The sequence below is a fragment of the Lepisosteus platostomus genome, chromosome 7, assembly GCF_059453375.1.
Source record: "Lepisosteus platostomus isolate fLepPlt1 chromosome 7, fLepPlt1.hap1, whole genome shotgun sequence".
Classification (NCBI taxonomy): domain Eukaryota; kingdom Metazoa; phylum Chordata; class Actinopteri; order Semionotiformes; family Lepisosteidae; genus Lepisosteus; species Lepisosteus platostomus.
The window spans coordinates 52,487,547-52,511,268 of record NC_142617.1 but is presented as its reverse complement, the minus strand read 5'-3'; the positions used below and the strand labels follow the sequence as shown (position 1 = coordinate 52,511,268).

General features: G+C 40.2%; 1 protein-coding gene across 1 annotated transcript in view; it reads left to right on the top strand.

The window, feature by feature from the left end:
- Positions 1-6,943: 6,943 nt before the first annotated feature.
- The window catches only part of pcsk6 (proprotein convertase subtilisin/kexin type 6), a 44,332-nt gene continuing 27,553 nt past the window's right edge, over positions 6,944-23,722 (top strand). The window contains exons 1-8 of the mRNA XM_088641172.1: positions 6,944-7,333; positions 9,815-9,919; positions 12,498-12,608; positions 16,085-16,228; positions 16,848-16,924; positions 18,729-18,817; positions 22,111-22,283; positions 22,702-22,914. Of these exons, the coding sequence (XP_088497298.1) occupies positions 7,175-7,333; positions 9,815-9,919; positions 12,498-12,608; positions 16,085-16,228; positions 16,848-16,924; positions 18,729-18,817; positions 22,111-22,283; positions 22,702-22,914 (1,071 nt within the window). The 5' untranslated portion in view covers positions 6,944-7,174. The remainder of the gene's footprint in view (positions 7,334-9,814; positions 9,920-12,497; positions 12,609-16,084; positions 16,229-16,847; positions 16,925-18,728; positions 18,818-22,110; positions 22,284-22,701; positions 22,915-23,722) is intronic.

Below are 23,722 nucleotides of genomic sequence, written 5' to 3'. Positions count from 1 at the left end.
TGTTTAATTTTGTATTTGAAAGAATGTAGGTTCTGGTATCCAAGTGATTTTCAAAATGTATTGGTAAATCAAGATAACAAACATAATGATGATAACTGTGGCAATTATAGGAAGAGAAGGGTGGCATGGTGGCACACTGGTTAGCATTGGGGCCCTGGGTTCAATTTGGGAAAACGGGTGTTATCTGTGAGGAGTTTGTTAGTTCTCCTGTGTTTGCTTAGGTTTCCTCCAGGTGTCTTGGTTTCCCACAACAGCCCAAAACAAACTGTCAGGTGTGTCTGTGTGTCTGTGTGTGTGCCCTGTGATACACAGGTGACTTGTATCCTACCTCACACCCGTTGTTTGCTTGGATAGGCTCTGGCGCTCCTGAGACCCTGAGTTAGAAGAAGTGGTTAGAAAGTGGATGGACAACAGGAAGTGGAATCTTTTACTTCAATTTATTTACTGTTTCTGTTAAGGGTGTTAAGGTGTGGTGGCTAAGGATCTGCACCTGTGGCTGGAAGGTTGCTGGTTCGTATCCCGCGGCTAGCAGAGAAATCCTACTCTGTGGGGCTCTGAGCAAGGCCCTTAACCCCAAGTGCTCCAGGGGTGCTGTATAAATGGCTGACCCTTCACTCTGACCCCAAGTTTTTCTCCCTGTCTGCGTGTCTCATGGGGAGCAAGTTGGGGTATGTGAAAAGACAAATTCCTAATACAAGAAATTGTATATGGCCAATAAAGTGATCTCTTAATAGTTCAGTGTTGGATTTGGCAGCTTTCAGGTTGTTCCAAAATTATACAAAATACAGCATATATGTAAAGATATTTCAATAACATCACATTCAGAAAAAATACCAGTAAATAAACATCTTTGACGTTTCTACCTGTAAGACATAAAATGGTCCTCACACCCAAAGAAGACTCCACAGCCAAAAAGTTCCATTTTATTTTCTTTTTGCAGCCTATGCATGCTGACGCAGCTACCCACCTGAACAACTATATAATGGTTAATTCCACTAAAACAAGGCTGTATTTTCAATGACATATTGGTTGGTTCTCTTAAGTCATCACAATGTTCATCATAAAAATGTAATTTCATGTACTGAAGCGATCATGATCAATGTCATACAGCAGTCTGACAAGTTCAGTCTTAACAGTGCTGAACCTACAAGTGCTATAGGCACATATTAAAGTATAAACCTGTCAAGTGCTTTAGAGAACATTCTGCAATTACTGCAGGTGCACTGTTAGCTTATAAGGTGTACTCAAGGCTCACACATAAAATCACAAGCTTAAAGCACCTACCAATACCTTATGTATGGGCATCAAGTGCAGCATTATTATTTATAGCTTGAGACGTTTTATGGGGAAAAGGAGTTGGTGCCCGAATGTTTTTCCAACGAAAGGAGCCATCTATTGGAATGACTACAACCTACAGTAGTAGGAACAGGGGAGATATGTACTGCTGAGGCATGACCCACTACATCAGCATTTCCCAGCCTTAGTGCTGGGGGAGCCCTGTCTTCTGCTTTTTTTGCTTCAAGCCAAGTTCCCAATCACATTCCATTTGATTTCAATTTTTCTATGTGAGGCATGCTTTTAAATTTCAGTGCTTAAGAAGTCAAATGGGATTTGATTTTGTATCAACCCTGTACTAATTTCCTAGTTTCAGAAATTCCCTTATTACGTTGTGTTAGCTGAAATGTTACCAATTGGACCTCTGCAGAAAACAAAATGTTGAATTCCTTGTCACTCCCAGATGTCTCTGTTTAACAATAAATTGCTCAACTTTTAACAGTTGATTAGACGGAATTAAGGAAGCAACTCTTAATTAATTTGAGAGGCTTCACAAAGGTCTGTACGCTGAAGCTGTCAGTGGAATACACATGAAGTACAGAAACAGGTAAACAACTAACTAAAGATTGAACAGACCAATTAAAGGCATCAGCTAGCACCAGTAATTAACAGCTCATTTGGACCAAAAACCAGCAGACCCAGGTGCCCCAGAGGGCAAGGGCTGGAATCTACTGCTCAAAATGAAAGGTCTCTGAAATATTTTGCATGAGCCTTGTTAGCAATCTTCACTTTTTGACTTTGAAAGCAAACTGGCAGTCGTTTTGAGGAACAGAACTGGCACTGTCTAATTTGGTATTCCTTTCTACTCCTCTGTGCCCTTCCCCAAGTGCCACATTTTAGAATTCTATGTTGAAAGCTCAGGCGAAATTCTTCAAACCACTCAACCAGGATAAAGATCACGTTGTCCAAACACAGACGAACCGAAATTAGCATGTTGCCCAAGAGGTTTTTGATTCTTTAAAACTGCCTTACTGATATTAAAATGGAGGGAAAGCTGAGATTACAGCAGATCTGTGCCTTTCCAACTGCAACTCTTTAACCAAATTATTAGCAGCTATGCTGTTGAGCCTGTGCATCCAGTACATTAAAAAAAAATCAGACAAGTCTGAATTGTTTTTCTTTTTTCCCCAAGGCATTCCTCCTGTGAGATTACTCGGGGGCATGGTGCATTGTTCTAAGAAGACATCAATGCTAAATAGTTTTCCAGATAAATTTGTATTCTGAACAAAACTACCATCAACGTGAACAACTGCCACTCTCATGCATCTATAATGGCTTAATGAATGTTCTATTCCAGATCAACTGCTGGATAGTGTTTTTCATTAGGAAGGCTTACATTATGCTTCACATGCGTGCTTGGTTTTCTGTTTGCATATTGCGGTAAATTGTTGTGTTTCAGCCAGAACTTATACATGTTACCCCCTCAACACTGAGGAACATGAATCCAAGATCTTACAGTAGAAGAGTGCAGTAAGCTTGTTAAATCTCGGTGGCCACACAGTGAGGGGCTTGTTTCTCTCAGGAGGTACAGGTTGCCCGTCCAATCTTGAAGGAGGCAGAAAAACGAAACCACTGTTCTTCAGTGAAAGTTCCAATTCTCCTGGTCCTTCCAGGGGTAATCCATCTTAATCATTGAAAGGTGGAACTGGCCTGCTTTTCTCAATTTCCTGCGCTGCTCTAAATATTCATCTGTTTGCTGTCGTTGGAGTGGATTGAAAGTCTCCGTCTTACATGGGCAGGAGGTGAAATCAATACTTGCTTCTCAACACTGATGGGGGCTTTCCTAAGTGAACTGGAAGATCGTTCTTACTTTTCTGCTTTTGCTTGTGCCTCTTTGCCGACTCTGTCCAAATTTCATTACTGTCTCCTTATGGTATTTTCTCCTAACCCTTACAGCCTCCTCTCTGCAAAGGTGAATTTCTGCTGGGACAGATGGAGGGACCCATGGAATAATGCAGTCCACCATATTACCACACAAACTTTTAGAATGGTTTGGTCCATCTGTAAAAATGGCTGGTAAGTGCCAAGTATTGTGGGCTGTGAAGTGCCCCGGACTTCATCCCATCGCCTGAGTGACTTGCTCAGGTGGACTTATTTAATAGTCTGCCCCTTACTTGCACAGGTGATCAAAAGAGACCTACAAAAATCGTTGTATTGTCAAGCACCACAAGAAAGTGAGAAAGGCTACAAAAGAGAAGAGGCCACTCATCTCCTCTTGCTCTCTTGGGTAGTAGTAGCTAACTGATCTGAGCAGCACACCTAAGTCATTTTTTAAAAGATTCCAGGAAATTGGTTTCAGCAACATGGCTCGGTATCTTGTTCAATGACACCCCCCTTTGTAGAATTAATGTCTGGAATAAACCGCACCGCCATTTTGTTGGCCAGCCCCTGCTTTGTAATGCTTCACCAGTTTGCTATTTTTTAATTAGATGTACTCAGAATAGTGATGATGTTAATGTCTAAGCCTGCAATTAAAACTAGAAAATCCTACCAGGTACATGAATTGAGGAAAATCGCAAAATGAGTAGGACAGTGTGAACTTCTTTGTGGAAAATCTTTGATTAGTTTAAAGGATAATACAAGTTCTTAAGGCAAAATTACAAAACCAATAAACATTTGTCTTTACTGTGCAGAGAAAACCTACTTTCTCAGAGTCATGCGGACTAATGGCAATGTTAGAAATTGATATTTGCAATGCCCTCTATTCTTTTTGTTCCCTTTAGGTATGAAACCATAAAGGGATTGCACGATCTGTTGTGAATCACAGACTTATTTAAAATGTGTGATGAAAAAATGTTCAGGAGACAGATTGCTTTATGAGCAAAGAGAAAAAGGCAGATGGCATGAGAGGACTTCTATTTTGAGACAGTATGTAATATTTTCACTTGATGGAAATAGTACCAGGAATAATTCTGATGAGCGTTTTGATTTGTTTTTTTCAGATGACAACAAAAACAAAAAAGCTTACCAATGGAAACGTTGCCAAATGTTTAGAAAAACAGGCTGTTGTGAAGGGGCAATACTAAATAAGGTCCCGCTCATACAGAGACAGACAGGTTAGAAAGAAAACGGCTAAAATCTCACTGGATTCTTTTGGCTGGCATGAGTGAGAGCAGTTGAAATGGTCTTTCTGAAGACCAGGGAGACTTAATCCTGTTTAAACTGTAGCCATAACAACCTTGTGTATTACACAGGAAATACAAGTGTGTGTATACACAGTACACCAATGTGCCTAGGAATATCCTGATTTGTTGTGTCCAGCCATGTCCAATATGAAGAATATAATGCAAAATAGAGATAAAAAGACAAAATTTGTGTTATCTGATCAAAACACACCTTTCCCTTTCTCATCAGTACATAAAATCTCCTCATCTAATGGTGGATAATGTGTGCAATTATCTACTACAAAATGATGCAAAAGTACAGTAGTGAAGAACAGAGAAATACATGGGACTTCTAATTTAGCTGCAGTTGCTTTTATGTTGTTTTAGTTTACCTCAGCCAGGGGGCACATAATGAAAACATTGGAGCATAAGGGGTGATTACACACTACAGCCAGAGCAGAAAAACATAACACATAATTAAAACTACAGAGGTCTGCAGATATTTAATGGGAGGATTTTGTGTCAGTTCTTCATTAGACCATTGCCTCAAACTAAACAGCTTCTACTTCCACTAAACAATTTATTTATTTATAAACTTTATTTGATTTATTTTACCAGATTTGTTTGAAGAGAATTTATTGACGGAACTATTAATCATTTTGAATAACCTAATTACCTTTAGTGACTAGTGAGTCGTTTTCCATATAAATTAATATTTACATATTCTAAGGCTGTACCAGATTTTTTATTCCAAAAAGGTTGCCACAACGTACAGTAAGTACCCTTTATTTACCAGCTGCATATTACAATATGCTATAATGGTAATTATCAACATTCTTGCTGGAAGTATTGTGTATGACCCCTAACAATCAACTGTTATCTAATCTAGTCCAAACTTTCACCTACAGTATAGTGTTTGGACTTATAGTGTCACGGTTTTTAAATACGGGGGGGCTTGTGAAACCTTTTAGGTATTCAAAGAAGACAGAACTACACATTTCAGGTCTTTGACTGGTATCTCCTCGGAGTAACATTTTACTTGTAGACGTATCATTTCAATTAAAAAAACATTATTTTTCCTAAGAATCCCTCTCCTAAATGAATCACAGTCTCGGCCCTGCTTTTGTGTGTTATTGTCAAATGTGGAAGCAAGCTCACAAGTAACGAGAAAGGAAGAGAAGGAGAAACTTAGAATTAATTACAACCAAAAGAAGCAGTGAACAAGACACGACGCAGAATCGGGTCAGGACTGTTTGAATACAGCTCAGCAATACAGGGTTTTCATTATGCTATGTTCTTAGCCTTATGAAGCTACATATTATTTCTGGTCTTCCATTTTTAATATATAAAAGTCTCTGTACGGTTCAGATTCACGTAGACAACTTCTAAAGATCTTGTGAGACCACGTTTGTTATTTTCCTCCATGCAAAGCCAGTGTTGATGAAAGATATACCCAAGTACATAATCCTACCGTTGATCACTTAAAGTCACATCACTTAGAATTGAAGTCGCCAAGCAGCGTTTAAGTTTGGCAGGATTTCTTAGAAAAGCTGTTTATTCCGTCGATCCCCCGTTTATAAATCCTCGACGGAATGGACAGTTGTGGCTAAAATACCGGTTCAGTGCTAATCAGTTAACTTTATCCAGAATGATTTAATATCTGCTGGAAAGACATGGTTATTGACAACAACAATATAACGAACAATTATTTGAAGCTTTGCGCGCGCGTTTGAAAATGTAAAACCCGAGATAAAATGCCGTTTTCTTTTCGCAGTCAAGGCCCAAACTCTTGAGTCCGTTTGCGCAATATTTCCTCTGCGCAGCTGTGACGTTCCCGCTCTGCAGCCCGGTAGTCTCCTGCCTCTGGAGCAGGGTTATCCCCGAAGGCGTTTCGACACGGTGTACAGTTTAAATGGCAAAGACTGCAAAACAGTAAGGACAAACGCAGACCCCACCCCCCCTGTAATCTTTCAGGTCGCGAATTACACTAGCTAACCGGAACGCGCAATTTGTTTTCGAGTCCAGTTGTAATAAATCTAAACAAGTATTCCTTGGAAGAGAGTAACAATCGGGAGGATGTTGACATTAAACGGTGTTCACCGACAAATGTGATTATGCAGAAACATTGAAACGGCGGATTTTTGTTTTAGAAACAAAAGTTTAATGTCAGGAACCTGGGAGATCGCACATTCCCAGACTTCTTTAGGCTCCTAGCTTTAAGAATGATTTTTAACGAATAAAAAAAATGAATCTAGGGGTAAGGTGTCGCCTGTTTCCTCGCCGACTTCACATCCGAATTCCGTCCAGAGGCTCAACTCCTCCGACTTTGCGCGGCCGGTCTAAGGTGCGCGACTCCGGCTCAGTATCTCCCTCTTTGATCCCCGGCAGTTGTACAGCCCTGACGCCAGCTCCAGATTTACCTTCTGCTTTCCTCTGCTATAGGCTGAGTGGGAGTGTGGCTTTCTATTGGTTGCTGTATTGACATATAGTGGAGCGTTACAGCGGCAGCAGTCACTTCTTTTTCAGTTCAACTTTTCTGTATATACACATATTTATCTATATACCGCCCAGAGAATGTGCAAAAAATAACAAAGAAATAGGAACAATCTCGATCCAACGTGATGTACTATCCGCATTCAAATTAAGGAAGCATCGCACCTTATTTTTCTTAGTTATATATTTGCTCTTCTTAAGGTGCGTTTTTAAGCCACGGGATCACTCAATACAGTGACAGCATGCATTTGATTTTGAGCCTTCTGTTTTCAACTTTCAGCATTTGCCAGACACTGCCTTCCCGAAACATTTATACAAATCACTGGGCTGTACGAATTTCTGGGGGACGCGAAGAAGCTGATAAACTTGCTACAAAATATGGCTATAATAATTTAGGACAGGTAAGAGACTTGATTTCTTTTAAGATTCTGCGCAATTCGCTTGAAGCCGCAACTGTTCTGGGCAGTTCGCTTGAGTGTTTCTATCAGAAGAATGTGTATTGGTGGGAAGCTTGTTTGCATTGTACTTGTTACCAATTCCTCAATCGTTTCATTTTTCCGTTGCTGTCTCTGCGGGTTAGATTTTTCGACTGCTTCGTAGACTAAAGAAAGCGACAAAAACGTAAAATAATGAGGCGATAGTGTACTAAATCTGTGTAGGAATTAAAAACCGCAAAACGGGGGAAGAAACCGTCTAGTGTCTGGCGTTTGGCGTTCAAGGTGTTTTCTTGTCTGGAAACCAAAATACAAAATAAATAGGATGCGACTTTTCAAACATTCAGCCTTACAACAACGTACCATTTCTTTTCCGGCTTATCCGTTTGAAACGTCTCTAGATTGTAAACTGCCGACACACAAGTCTGTCTTTAGAAGCGCTTTCCAACTTTTTCAGCAGCCTTTTCGCTTCTCAGATTAGCGTGATATCACTGGCCATCTTGCGGTAGAGCAGGGCAGTGCTCCCAGTTCTTTGTATTACATCGTGGGAAGGTGGTTATTTGCTCCGCAGACCCCGGGTTCATTGTTTCTAAATAATTAACATTCGCAAGCCTAGAACAGCTGTGCACGACCGAATTTACTTCTCTTGATTAGGCACTGTTGACAACCACGCTTGGATTTATGCAAATTAATAGCTTGATCATTTAAAACTGACAGGCTGCGTGTCAACGAGTGTACTTTTTTGTAGTCTCTGCTTTAATCAGGATGCAAAACATTCATTGGCATCCCCGGAATCTGGGTCTCTAAGCCTTCAAAACGTTCATGTGTGATTTTGCCAAATAGATCGTTAGCAGGAAAAGATATAAGGACATATTTTTAGTTCAAACGTAAGATTATGAGCTTGGTAAGAATAACACCCCGTTCTGATTGTCGCGCAAGTATGTGTATTATTAGATAAATGGAAAAAAAAGGTCTTGGCGTATTAATACATCTATTATTGCTATTCTAAAACTGATGTTCAATGACGTACGCAATTGCTGCCTTTTAACTGTGTATTTTGGACCATGACTTTACATGTTATGTTATGTTACTGTCTATTGTCTTATCTTCTGTCCTATTTATATACTGCACCTGAGTGACTAATGAGAAACACTTTTCATTATACTATGCACCTGTGTAAGTTTAATGACAATAAAGTTGAATTGAATTGAATTGAATGACTTAATATAAACACGTTTCCTGCCGTTGTGACACTTGTTTTAAATAAGGAAATAATTTGTCGTCCATTGGCTTCAATCACATATTGACTTCTTAACGGAATCACTGAACTAGAAGGAATCTAATCAAATAGGTAATGAAATGGCATTCTCGCGGTCTTATTGTCTTTCCTCGATACAAGTTTATATAATTTCTTCGCAATAGCCACAGTGTTTACTTTCTTACATTGATCAAATGGAACAATTTCCACGTACTTAAAGGATTTCCTCCTAGTTCTTATTAAACCTGGACAACCTAACCAAAAAATGCTGCATTGACTTTTTAAGATATGGCAAAGGTATTTGTTTCTGTGACAGCTCGTTTCCTCTCTCCCTGGAATTTGAATTTTTAAACATTTTGCACATCAAATCCTGATGTTGCAGCCACAAGCACATGGTTTCATTTACTCTGCGGTGATCATCCTCAGAGCAACTTCTGTATGTTGTCTTGTTGCATTTTTACAGGAAGCTCTGATTGTCTGCGTGGTGTTATCCACAAGTAAATCTGGATATACTTATGTTTAAAAATATAGTTACACTGTTTTTCCACCAGACCTCCATTCAAGGCTAGGACTCAGAGTTAAGACATTGTGACATTTGCTAAAAATCGTTCGAACTGAACAGAAAGAGAGAGGGTGAGAGAGACAGCTGTACACACCTTTTACAGATGTGAAGATCTCTGGGGCTCTTTGTGAAATTCCATGTGTTTTTTTTTATTTCAGAGTTCATTTTTGTGGAAATAGCTGCTGGAATGACTCCTTAGGTTATAACATGCCTTCACTTGAATTATAAATATTATTTGCGTTTAACGTAATTAAATATGCCTCACTGAGAAAAAAAAACCCCACAAAGGACACAAAGCATTTATTATGTAAAGATCTGTGTGTTCTGTGCCCTTTAACACACTTAAAAGTACAAGACCTTCAAGCCTGCAATAGGGTTTAAATATCCTTTAGAACTTAGATTCTGTCAAATTATATTTATAGCCTATGCTGTTGTGTAGGTATGTCTAATGTTAAAAGGAATACATCTCTAATGCCTCCAGGTGCATAATGTTGTTCTACAGCAGTATTGCTTGTAGAGATTGAAGACTGAAGGTTTCGAGGTGTCGGGGCACTAGGCAGTGGTTTAGAAATATTTACTAGCAGCAGTCTAACCTTGAACTCAGTACCTGTCTCTTTGTGTTGTTTAGATTGGAAGCCTGGAGGATCATTATCATTTTCATCACAGCAAGGTTGTCAGGAGATCCACTTTCTCTTTAAGGGGTTCTCACAGCTTCATCAATATGGACCCTAAGGTAGGAACTGGACAAATGTCCACTAACACGCTGTCATAAGGATGTTGCAAATAATAAAAGTATTTTTTATCCATCAGGTTAAACCAATTAAATAAACACTGCAGTCAAACCCCCGACTGAAACTGAGCATTGGAGCATTCCTTATGATATCAAATATAATAATTATTACATTAATAATGGTTTATCTAGCATCCAGCATGATGCAGGCTACTTCTCCTGAGAAGAGAATATAAACTCTTCAGCACCACGTAAATTCACACATTAGCAAAGCTAGACAAAATGAGGTCTCTTGACGAATAAACAACACATGTATTTGTAAGATACAGATCTCTTTGTGTATTCTGTTTAATAATAATTCTAGAGTTTGAGTTGTAGTGTGTCTGTTGGAAGGAACAGAGAGTTATGTCAACAATGTACAAGCTAGTTTCTATTCCACTGGCACACATATAATGTATTAATAATGCAGGGGCTGTTTATAGAGCATCATCTGATAAAGAATCCAGGCAGGTTTAAGACAAAGTCAAGCTGTTTCCTTGGCCTGAAACCTGGCCTCCTTACTAAGATTATCTTTTTCAGACATTCCTGATTCTCAGGAGAAATAAAACCTAGGAGCTCGTGCTTTGAGTGGCGTTGGCGAATAGTCATTGCGATCATATCGTGTCCAAAGACATCCACACAAATGGAAAGCTGAGCTCAACACTTAATAACCTTCTTTATCGGTGTCAGGCCAGTTGATCTGTGCTGTACATTGAATTCCATTTTCCCACTGTTGCCACTACAGTGCTGAATAGCAGCACTGCAGAGCTGCATTTTATTGCCATATGATTTGAAGGCCTTCCTATTATTGTGACTGGACTATTTATCAGTTAAATGGAGTATAACTGCATTGTAATGGTGCAATAAAGAGGTTTTTTCCCCTGTTATAGATAAACCTTGTGAGCAACCATTAAAGCTTCTCGGAAGCAAAATAAAAGCAGAAATGTTCCAGCTGAATTAGGTTTAGTTTTGAGACAAAATGAGAACGTTAACAGTAAAGAGGTTTTCAAAGATGATGGCAAAGGAATTCATCTTGTCAATTATTTATCTACTCTGGAGCATACCCAGTTCCCTTAAGCAAGGCACAGAAATTGTTACAAAGTTCTGCTTGTGTGACTTAGAATATATGATGGCATTCAGAATGGTAATTTGTAGCAATCTACACTTGGATGTTTTTTAACCGAGGCAATTTTTTACTAGGTTAATTCTTTCCTGTGCTTGAGTACATTTTCATGGCAAGGAAATGGAGTATGTATTGTATTGTATTTAGAGCTGATGATAAAACTGTCTTATAGAACTGTAAGACATGTGTCGACTAGCCCAATAGGAATTCTGAAAAGCCGATTTAGATGTTAATATTTGAAACTGTGTCTGTCCTAGTCACTATGTGTCCATAACCAGCAACGTCATCCAAAATAGGTAAACAAGCTCAATTTGCTTCGATTACTTTTTAATTGAATTTGAATTTGAAATGTTGTAGATGTCAACTACAACAATGCAAGAAAACATGTTATTATATGGGTTTAGAGTTTACTGCATTTCTTTCCCATATTCTCAGAAAACTTCAATCCCAAAAGAATCTTTCAAAATTCCATTTTATGTCTGACCTCTTGTCCTACTTTCAAAACTAACAATAAAACATGAGTTGGCCAATGCTTCATTCATTTTGAAGGATTTCTTTTTAAATGAAAGAAGTTTCTGGCAGCCTAACCATTTTCATTTCCATTAAGAATTTCAAGGTTTCTGTGTCCCGTTCCAATAGTTCCAATATGGAAAACATTCTGTAGGCTCTGCCTGGAACGTGGGTAAGCTGTCTGTCGTGGAGAGTAGGCAATGTCATTGTCACACGCATTCCCAAGTCCTTAGGTGTCATTATGCATATTCTTCTGTAAGCTTTTTTGGCTGAAACAGTATTTCCTTTGTTATCCAAATCTATCTTTACAGCTTTATGGAAGGTGACCTGATCACAGACAATCCAACATCCCCATCCTTGAAATTTAAAATGGACATACTGTATCATTGTTATTGAGTGGTGATGTAAAACAAGCACAGGTTCATTTTACAGGGGGTTTTGTTTGTGTTGTGTGTTGTGTGTGAGCCTTAGGTTTTTGACTGAGCTGTTTGGAATGGATTGCATATTGATGCTCTCATTCTTTGTTTGAGTGAAAGGAGAGGATACACTTTACTATGACAGGCAAAATATACTGAAAGAATGCGTAAATGTAAATGGTTGAATTGGTTAAAAGAGGATGACATACAGTAAAATGTATTTGAAACTTTCAATGATATATTCTGTGCTCTTTTGAATACTTTTGGCTGGTAGCAGGAAAGGCCATTACAAAGCACTTTTCCCTTGCTATGTCTTTTTTCATTAATAAGGAGAGCTTAATAAATAAACAAATCAGCTGAACGATGGATAGATTTCGCAAATTAAAATATGGAAGCTGTTTGCTCTCAAAAAAGATGGCAAAGGTCCCTAAATTAGACGTGTGTGCCCATTTTAGATTTGGAGATTAACTGCTTTGTCTGAAACCCGCTGCAGGTTCATTGGATTCAGCAGCAAGTGGTCAAGTCCAGGGTCAAGAGGTACATCAGGACAGATCAAAATTTCATCCACTTCAACGATCCTAAGTGGTCCAACATGTGGTATATTGTGAGTAAGCCTCCTTTTTTGGACACATTCCCATTTAACACAACACCAGAAACATACTGGAAACCTGAGCTTTGGCCCTTACTAGTCTTCTTGTATGTTAACCCTGTTGTTTCCCTGACCTTTGCCCTCCTGGCTTCACCTTTCACTTGGTAGGTGCAATGGTTTTCTTACTTACTAAGAAGCACAGGGTTTATTTTTGTTTCTCTTGCACCTCCCCCACAACAAACAGGCTTAGAGGATTTATTTTTTTCAGGGCAATAATATATACAGTACATGTAAGTAATTTACTCTGTGATTCAATGTCATCTCAAGGGGATACCTTGTATATTATACATTATATATTATACAGTACAGAAAAGGAATGGCTTTTATTTGTTGATTATATTACTTCATATATAGCCCCCATATTACCTCCCTTTCTCTGCAAGGTTTACTCTATATTCCCTGGTGTTGTTCTGCAGTGTAAATAGAAGCAGACAGCACTAATGTTGTGATATTGTTGATTTCTCTCTGTTTGAAGTGCCTATCGCTGCCGCACAGTCTGAAACGTGCATATTAATAGAATTGCATCCTGAGCTAATGTACCTGCTGACAGATTTTTTAATTAAATGAGTTTGTGATAAGAGGTCTTTATACTTACTCATGTGTGAAATTGTTCTGCTTCAAATGGAGTTCTGCGAGAGTTAAAACCCAGTACACTCGGGCTTGGAATGGATTAAACCGGGCAGCAGGACCAACCCGTGTCTATGACGTGATAGCAGAAAAGTCTTTCATCAACTGGAGTGTTCGCCATTTTTCTGCAGTCAGTGCCCATGTTTGTGTAAAAGGACTAGTTAAAAATGTGGTAAACATTTCTCTTTTAAACAATTTCAGATTGTAAGTTTTAGAAAATATGCTACATTTGGTATATGTGTATGCATTTCTCTTTGTATATGTAAATACTGTATGGCATACAGTATGTCTAGCCACCTGTCTGTCCATACCGTATATACAGTAGTCTATACATGTCTCTCTTTCTCTCTTATTGGGCTGGGAAATACAGCTGTCATTTTTAGGTTTCCAATTGATTTACCAGATATAAAAAAATAAACCATTAAATACTTAAATATATATCATTTATCTCGTAAATCTGAATTATAACAGCATGTTTGGAAAATATTATGAGCTTTGTTCAGTTTCCAGTGGTATCCACTTTGAACAGTACAAGTTGAGTATCTGGCATTCATGACCTCGGTACTTTCTCAGAATCTTCTCATGGGAATATTTCTGTTTTGCTAACTTGATTTTTTCTCATATGCTCGGAATATTGACAGTGAAATCTGAACAGGACGATTTATATTTTTTTTATGCGTTGTGCGCTGCTGTAGCCCAGCATTTATTTGCACACAAATTGTCCCATTTTAAGAGTATACCTCTCTTTCAAGCTCATCACTGCATTTCTTACCAACTGCTTAATGGAGTGGATCATGGATGACGTCCCTGTGGTCATTTGTCTCAGTTTATTTCCCAGCAAGGTTCACAGAAAAGATCTCTGTGATTAAATTAATCTGCAGGGTCCTGGCAGGATAAACTTCACAGACAGTATTGGGAGATATATATTTTAGGTCAATCATTTCTTATATCCCGTGACTGCATCTCGTGATGTAGCTTTCAAGTGAGGTTAGGGAAAACTTGTGCAAGGTAATTATGACAGAGTTGTTTATCATATACTGTATACTACTAATTGTCAGATTTTTCACCTCTCAGAAGAGAGGAAACAAAAACTTGCATAGGGCCTATTCTGTCTGTCAATTCTGAAGTCTGATAAAATAGTTTATCTTGTGACGTATCAGTGAAGTGTATATATGATGTGGATCATAAATATATACCACTTCCATATTTGATAGTTTAATCCTGTGAAGCTGTGACTAGGAAAATTCGACTCCAGACCTCTGCGTGTTTATTTAGAAACGTAATTGAGTACTTGGCATTATTGTGGAATGTTGCTTTTAATCTTCAAATGCTTAGTTTGCATATATGGAAATGCTTAGTAGTTTGCATTTAAGGTATGAAATGACACCAGACTTTTTTTACATGCTACAAAGAGGTAGCTAAGTAGGGTTCCAGCTGAATAAGTCTTGAGATGCTGGAGACAAGCAGTATACTGTCGGACTTTTTGTTCTTATTTTTAAACATTTAGAGGAAGGGGACAGGGCTTTTTGTCCATGTTGCTGATGTCTCATACTCTACATTCCTCACATTTAGTGCTTCTTGAGTATGAGTCACTCAGCAGAGGAACAGGGACAAAAGAACTCGGCTCATTCTTTTTTCATTTTAATTTGGACAGCAAATAGCAGAATTTCTAAAATCATACCTTTTTCTGAGAATGAACTCTTCCAGTCTCTCTGTGACATTGCTGTGGAAAGGCCAGGTATGCATTTGGACAGCCTCAGTCTGGGGGAATGTGCAGGTCTCTCCAAATCAGGTTCTTCAGATAGCTTAAAAAAATGGTCATTTTGGCCAGTGGAACCAAGAGACAAAAGACTTGGTTGAAGTAAAAAGCTGAAGGCTGCTGTAACCCCAAGTGGACCAAGTTTAGATTGTCCTCAGCTTTCTGACAGTGTTGCAGATTATTCAGGACCAGGTACATGCATTGGAGCGGACACATTTTTTGTTATATCTGTAACGGAAATATCAAAACCCCTTAAATCTGAGCAAAAGAAAGCAAGATAGAAATCAAGGTCCAGGGTTCATGATTTTCAATATGTTACAATATAGTCCTTCACTAACCAATGTAACAATACTGAGTGGTTTCAGTTTCTTTTTCCTAAAGATTAAGATCATCAATGCGCATTGCAGGCAGACGATTTAATCATTAAGCCTTTATCCCCTCTGAACAGTAGCTATAGAAATCCTTTTGTGTCTTTTGTATTACCAACCCTGAGCTGCAATCTTCCATCCGGTCCAGTGAGACCAGTACTTGTTGTCCCTATTCAATTAAAATTCACAAGATGAGAAATGTGAGGTATGATTAATTTTAATTGATAATGTATTGATCTGATGGCATTATTGGCACCCAGATAACACCTGCATTAAGTACAACAGTGCATGCATTTATTTGTCCCTGATGAGAACACAGAAAACTTATTTTTTTCTGAATCTTACAATTGTAGATGTGATTAAATGAAAATATGAAAACTGAATGCATTCCATCAGAAAACTTTCAAGGTCCTGAGCCTTTTCAGTTTTCCCAGCAGTAAGAAACATTTACAGCATGTCTGATGCAAGTGCAATGCTACTGGCCTACTGTAACTCCACTTCATTTCGTTTCCTTTTTGTTCACTGGTAGGACAATGCCCACACAGAAAACAGCCATTACTGTCAGACAGTTTTTTTCTAAATGTGGTGTATGTTGTTCTATTGAAAAGCTTTTTTGAACAGTAGCAAAAGTGTTAAAATGGTAGGTGCTGGGTTTTCTCTCTGTTGCCGTCATTCAGCACTGCAGTGACAGAAGCGGCCGCTGCCGGTCTGAAATGAACATCCTGGCCGCCTGGCAGAGAGGCTACACGGGGAAGAACGTCGTGGTCACCATCCTGGACGATGGGATCGAGAGGAACCACCCTGACCTGGCACAGAATTACGTAGGTTTCATTGAAAAAACCACCTCCACATCAAGGATCAGTAGAGCCCGCCAGTGAGAATACACAGCTGCTGTACCATGAACCAGAGCCCCTGCAGATTAACTCCAGAGAATAGCTCCAATATGTAACTACTGAGAGCAGCACAGGGGGGTGGTGTTTTGCACTGCTGCCTCGTGGCTCCTGGGTCCTGGGTCTGAGTCCTGTGTGGAGTTCCTACCTTCAAAAGACATGTAAGTTAAGTGGCGTCTTTAAATGACCCCTGCAAGCTTGTGTGTGTGTGTGCCCAGCAATGGACTGGACTGGGGAAGCCTTGTGTTTCTGAAATAGGCTTTGGCTTTCCATGACTCCTAGTACAAACACGCGGCTTCTTAACACTGGATGGATGAAACCATCGAGACATGCCGCCTTGCCATAAATAAACTGCATTTTGCTATACTTTTCAGCTTATAGTTGTAAATCATGGCCTGCAGCGGTTCAAATTTATTACATGTGGCTCAACAGCGGAGCAATCATGTGACGTGACATAAAAGTTAAAGAAAGCAGAGGACTGTTGTTTTTTTTTATTGCGCTGCACCTGTGATGATTTTTGTTTCTTTTTCCTTTTTTTTTTTGTTTCCAGGATCAGCTGGCAAGCTATGATGTCAACGGTAACGACCACGACCCTACTCCGCGCTATGACTCCAGCAATGAGAATAAGTGGGTGCCAGCCTCTCCCTCTGTTGACAATTGGGTTTTTGTCAAGGCCCTCCAGCTTTGTTGGGGGGCGGTGAATGCATAAAGTATTATGATGTAACGCTCTTGATTAATACATTGCTTTAATTAAACGGCCCAGCTGCTTTTAATGTGGGATCTGTGTGGGTGTTCAGGTTTTGGCGAGTAGAGAACATCACCTAACCATCCTAATCCTAGCTAGGGCAGTGAGGCCCTGGCTGCCTCATGAGCACTGTGGGGCATTGAGAGGGCTATGCTGTGAGTTTAGTTTGGAGAGCAAAACTAGACTCCCGAGGAGCTGGCTTTTTTCTTACTGCTATTCCCTTGCCGCCTTTGAAAAATAAATGAGCCATTCTCCCCTTCATCGTCCCGAAGTAGCCCAGAGCAGTGGCTGCTTCGGGGACGAGCGGCGACGAAGGCTGATGTGCGGTAACGGTCCTTTTCCCCGCCCAGCTTGTTTATCCGAGAGAAGCGACTGTAAGATATCTCGGTTAATTTCTTCGGGGGTTGAATTTCAGCAATAGGATTTGCCCTTAGCCCAGATGATGTGCCCGGCTTTTTAAAAAAAATCAATTAAAGCAGCACAGCGGAGCAGGTGTGTTATGTGTCACCCCCATCACACAGAAACGGCATAGAGGAGTCTGGCACAGGGACTTCTCTGATATACCTGCCCTGGGGTTAGAATAGCAGCTTTAATATTCATTTCCACACCTTTCACACACTATGTTCATTAGTACAAAGCTAATGGGAGAGGGTGTAATGCAGTACTTTGTATGCTGAGGTACCTTATTGGTGTTCAGCACCACATTCAGTCTGAAATGAACTTGCGATTGCTCTGTGGCAGGCCTCACAACTTCAGATACTTCGAGGGGCTAATTAAAACAACCGAGCTTCGTTCTGAAATTACATTTTTATCTCCCACTCCCTTCCCGCAAAACATGACAGGTTCACCTCTTTCGCGTCTTTGATTTTATTTTTCAAAAGCACCTTATAGGTGCTTATTATAGGCAGGCATCACTTTTGATTTGCTATGGACGTCGTTAAAAATGCATCTGCCTGATTACCTTCATCTGTCTAGGGGTGAGCGGACAGACATAAATAAGGTGATGCCTTTTTATCGCAGCAGGTTCCATGACTTCTCTGGATTTATTCAGATTCTCTGATATCCTTCAGATCTGTCTAATCTTGTGAAAAAGCCCATTTGAAGCTGCCTTTCATTCTCATAAGCAATATTGAACTCATCTGCCAGCAAGACATTGTTGGTTACTAAATCTTTCGTTAAATATAACATAACATAATAGCTCACTGTTTTATGTGTACAGTGAGATTACAGTGTTAATCTCAACTGTTTTTTTTAAAATCAACCTGGGTATGGTGAGATCTGGGTATTTTATATAATGTTTTATTTCCAATCTCTTAATGTTGCAATTGAGGCAAAAAATACCAACCCTGTACATATCATGTCGGTTGTCACTGATAGTTCTGTATTTAAATTCACAAATTCCTGTATTAGTGGTGGATTAGTCTTAATTACCTTTCCACATTGCTACTTTGAGAACAGAAGATGCAGTGGGCATGACTTAAGGAATGACATACAGTCATCACAGGTTGTAGGATGTACAACATGACTTGAGTCCTTTCCCTTCTGAAAAAACTCTGCAAGGAGTGCGGGTCTGTCTGGTTTTTGAGGAAAAATCATACCAACAAACAACGGAAGTAGAGTAAAATGAGAAATATGGCGATGGATTTTGTTTCTGATAGATCAGTGTGTTTTTTTTATGTTTTTCAGGCATGGAACACGATGCGCCGGGGAAGTGGCAGCTGTCGCAAATAACTCTCACTGCATCGTTGGTATTGCGTACAACGCACGGATAGGAGGTAGGGTCTCTGAGCAGAATTATTCCACACGTGTGCACAGGATTAACCTTGAGGTGCTTTGGCACTGTGAAAGGGTTTCACTACACATTAATTTGGTGCCTTGGAGTGGGTGTACATTCATGCATTCACAAAACTATTAATTCATTGGAAGTTTCTGCAGTGTGGATTCAGGGAATTTTAATCAAAAATGAGAATCGAAGCATATACTGCTTACCCTGCGCGTTTTTTTTTCATCAGCAGCTGTGCTTTTGAAATCCTAAAATGAAAGTTTTTTTTTTCTTTCACAAAATGCCAAGGGTGGCATCAGGCTCCGGAGTGCTGCCAAAGGAGTTATTTGCACCAATTATGCAATGCAGTTCAGATTATTTTTTTAGATGATGCAATCAGTGAGGCTCCACGTTGGAGAGGAAGGGAAGTGGCAGGGGGTGGGGGCTGGAGGCGAATGATGGAGGCCTGAAAAAACGGAATTTCAAATACATTCTTTCAGTCTATTAGCACGTTAGTCATGCACACAGAAGTAGCTGAGTCTGCCACTGGTGTGGGGAAGTGTGGAAGGAAGAGTGTCCTTCTGTTATATCACCGCCGATCACATCCTCCCGATGGTGTTTAGTTGAAAGACTGAGGCTCAGACAGTAAATGCTCCATACACTGATCTGTGACTGAGCTGCTCCACTAGCGGACTATGAATGAGCTGCCTCAAGTCTAGGTTGGGTGAACTCAGGCTGCTCAGAGTGCAGTTCCCTTGACCTGCCAGCAGGTAGCGCCAGTGAGCAGGCAGCGCAGTCGGTGAGAGCTGCGCTCGCCGGTCCGCTTGACGCCGGATGTCCTGTAGGCTTGGCCGGCTGGCAGAGATGGGAAGAAGCGGGCATCCTGGCAGTGTGCCGGGCCACAAGAAGGCGTGTGAAGCTGTCTTGGGAGTTCAGGGTGAGAAAACGGCTCACGTGAGAGACAGCAGGTGATGCCGCTTTGGAGGGCAGAGAAAAGAAACACAGCTGGAGACTCCAGTTTGTATAAAGTAAATAGTCTTGATTGGGTATTTCGAAAGGTGCCTGGTTTACTTCGTGGCTTCAGGTTTTTTTTTCTCCACAAAATTTTCATAAGGAGCTTAACGATGCCTCTTCTGTACGGAAAATCTTTCTGTAGCAGGAGCTTGTCTTTATGACACATGTCTCAGTAATGAAATGCACAGTTTTAGTAGCTGCTTTGACTTTTAAAATGGAGCTTTAGTTATTACCGTTTGGAGCAGTTTTATGTGCAACCTCAGCTGTTTGACTTTCATGTACTAAGACTTTAGAAAAGTCATGAGTCTTCTAAGAGAAATGTAGAAGAGTCATCTGCTTTGACTTCAGAAAACATGATGTATCTGAATTTCTGTCTACAGCTGGTTTATATATTCAAGATACAGCACATACAGCAAACTGAGATTACACATCCATATGCGTTTTCGATTCAACATAATATGTTTGACTGGGGAAGAAATAAAGCTAATTAAGGGACAGAGGTGTCCCTGCCTCCCCCTCCTAAAGAAAGAAGAAAGCCGTCAGGTGTGTCTTCCGTGCGGAGAGACAGAACGTTTTGAATCTCCTGTTTTTCTACTTCGTATTACATTGTCTGTCACCAGAACAGAGCTTGTCGAGCACATTAGCAACAGAATATCCAATGGCTATTAGAACAATTACAGATAAGAGGAGGCCATTCGACCCATCTTGCCTGTTTGGCGGTTAATTAATTAATCCAAGCATTTCATCCAGCAATGTCATAGAAACAAAATACAGCTGTGGCTTCAATAACATGGCTGGTTAGCTTCTTCCATATTCCCACTACCCTTTGGCTTCTGTTTTTGGTTTTAAGTTCCCACTTGGGTCACCTGTCACTGCCCTCTGGTTCATGTTTCTCTGTTCCATCGGAAGGAATCCACTGGGTTGACTTTGTCAGCGCTTTTGAGGATTTGGGACACTTGTATGTGGTCTCCTTGTAGTCCTCTCGTGTTCAAGACTAAAAAGGTTTCCTCAGCCTGTAAGTATAGGCCATTCCCTTATCAACATTTCTCTGGACTGATTCCAGAGACTTATCTTGAATTTTGGGCTAGCTTATGCGCAAGATTCTGACTTCCGATTTTTAACAGTAAAATATAAACAAGCTCTCTGGTATTCTCTAGTTATGGTTATAAATTTCCAGTTTTACAGGATGTTCGCTGTTTTTGAAATGCCCTAAACACCTCTTGCGTGACATATTTAATCCAAGGTTTGCACAATGTGTTAAGATGGAATACTTTAAGGCCATGGATCTGACTCACTTAAGCCTTGGATCTAGTCTTGCGTATAAGCCCTGCATTCCATTTTGTCTCATTCTGCTCCTTTTACATGTTTTCTCATTCTTTTATTATAAGTCTTTAAGGATCAAAATTTATTGTGACAGTATTGGTGGTGCTAATGTCTCAGAGTATAAGAATTATGATTTATGTACTTCCGTATAGAGGTCTCACGTGGATGACTGGTAATATCTAGGCTGTTCGCCAAAGTAAAAAGTAAATAATGTTCAGACTGAATCCCTTGGTAACATCACTCTTCATGTAGCATTATAACCTTTCCGAATATGTAGCTTTTAACCCTAATGCTAATGGAGCAACTCTGAAAAGTGCTTCATTCCTTTATTTCCACTGCAAGCATTTTCCCCTCTTTTTGGTGAATTCGATAAATATTTTCAAATGCAACCAAGCAGCTATTTAGTATGGAAATAGTCTTTGTGTATAGCAAGGTAGTCTATTCTGAATTTAATGAAATAGTTATAATAACAATACTACTACTACTATTACTACTACTAATAAAATAATAAATTATTCACCATCTTTCTGAGTGTTAATTATTTTTGCAATCCCAGTTTAGCCTTCCCATTTAGCAGCTTTTGCTAAAAAAAAAACCTTATTGGAAAGGATAAGTATCTACAGAGTTCAGAAAAAGCTATCAATTTCATTTGAATAGATTCAGGCACATTGCTTTGCAGGGTGTTTAAACTCTCAGGAAATAGAGTTCCCTGAATGAAATTCACACAAAAGGAGTTCCTACACAGATGCTTTTTCAACAGCTTGACTTATTGGTGAAAAAGGGAAAGAAAATGTGCCCTCAATGTGGAAACAAACAAACAAAATTCCCCGTCTCTTAAGACATCAGGATGTTATTTTCAGTGTTTTCAGAATTTTATTATAGTTTTCACCAGTTCTTTCAGCTCTCCCCAGTCCTGGAGTAAAGTAGTTTCCGAGGGCTGTTCAGCTAATTACCGATGTTTGCTCTCAGGCATTCGGATGCTGGATGGAGATGTGACAGATGTGGTGGAGGCGAAGTCTCTTGGCATCAGGCCCGACTACATTGACATTTACAGTGCCAGCTGGGGGCCGGACGACGACGGGAAGACCGTGGACGGGCCCGGTCCGCTCGCCAAGCAAGCCTTTGAACTGGGCATTAAAAAGGTGCTGGGGTCCAAGGCGGCGGCCTTTCCTCACGAACACGGAGGCATTAGAGGAAAAAAGATTGGTGTGGGTGTGGGTGTGGGGAGTGGGCATTGGAGTTAACTTTGGTGAGTTTGTCTGTGCATTTCGATGCTATTAAAAAGATAAAAGAGAAGGTGAGATTGGGAATAACAGGGGTGACTGAGGAAGAAGAAGCTGATGAAGTAGTTTCCTAAATGACTGACCTAGTATGCAATAACTGGACTGCAGGAGGTGTAGAAATATGTTCCAGACTAAGCTCACGCCAATGGCCCTCACTATGAATCCAAGAGTTTACCAGTCCCAAACAACTGCAGCCCAGAGGTCCTGTTGCAGGTTCTCCTTCAGTCCTGGGGCCAGCACGCCACTGACGCTTCTCTCCTTTGTCTTGGGAGTGCAGGGCCGGAAGGGACTGGGCTCGATCTTTGTCTGGGCGTCGGGGAATGGCGGCAGGCAGGGAGACCACTGCTCCTGTGATGGCTACACCAACAGCATCTACACCATCTCTATTAGCAGCACCACGGAGAACGGCAACAAGCCCTGGTACCTGGAGGTCTGCTCCTCCACGTTGGCTGCCACCTACAGCAGTGGAGAATTTTATGACAGGAAAATAGTTGAGTATGAATTTCATGTTTTTGGTTTCATGAAGGTTACCAGCATTCACCCTCCCATTTTTTCCCCATTTTTGTTTTCCAAAAAGCTTTTAAGGATTTTCTTATGGGAACATGAAATGATTTAGATGTGCCAAGTATTTTCAGCACAGACATTTTATATCCATCACTTATTTATCTGCAGATAAAGAGCAGATTTTCACTGCAGAATGAATGCATCATCATTGATGCAGACACGTCTGTTTTTGATTGCTTACTGGTACGAGGATTATATTTATTAAAGGAGCTGTAAACAAGTCAGGATAGCGTGTATCGGCTGGCAACTACAGAAGAGGAGATAAAATAGACTGGAGTAATTTGCATCCATCCATGATCAGACAGTTGCTTATTCTTGATAAGGACGATGACATCCCAGAGCCTATCGTGGAAGCTCAGGGCTCCGGGCAGGCTGGACAGTGTGCCTGTCCATTACATACCAGTTGCCAAATGGACTCATGCACACAGAAAATTCAGATATATCAATTTACCTCGCCAGCTGAATTATTTTGGGAGGTGGAAGGAAACTGGAACAACTGGTGAAAACCCATGCCAGCACACAGAGAACATTCCGATCCCATATGGAAGATAATGGACTGCAGACTCGAACCCAGGACCCAGAAAGGAGCAGTGAAGCAGCAGTGCAAACCGCTACACCGATGGGTTGCCGATGGGTGGACATTTTTCATAATGGATGGATTATTTTGAAGGATTAAATCGCCCTATTCCATGTTCAGAGCACAGTATTAATTAACCATCTTAAATTCTCCTTGT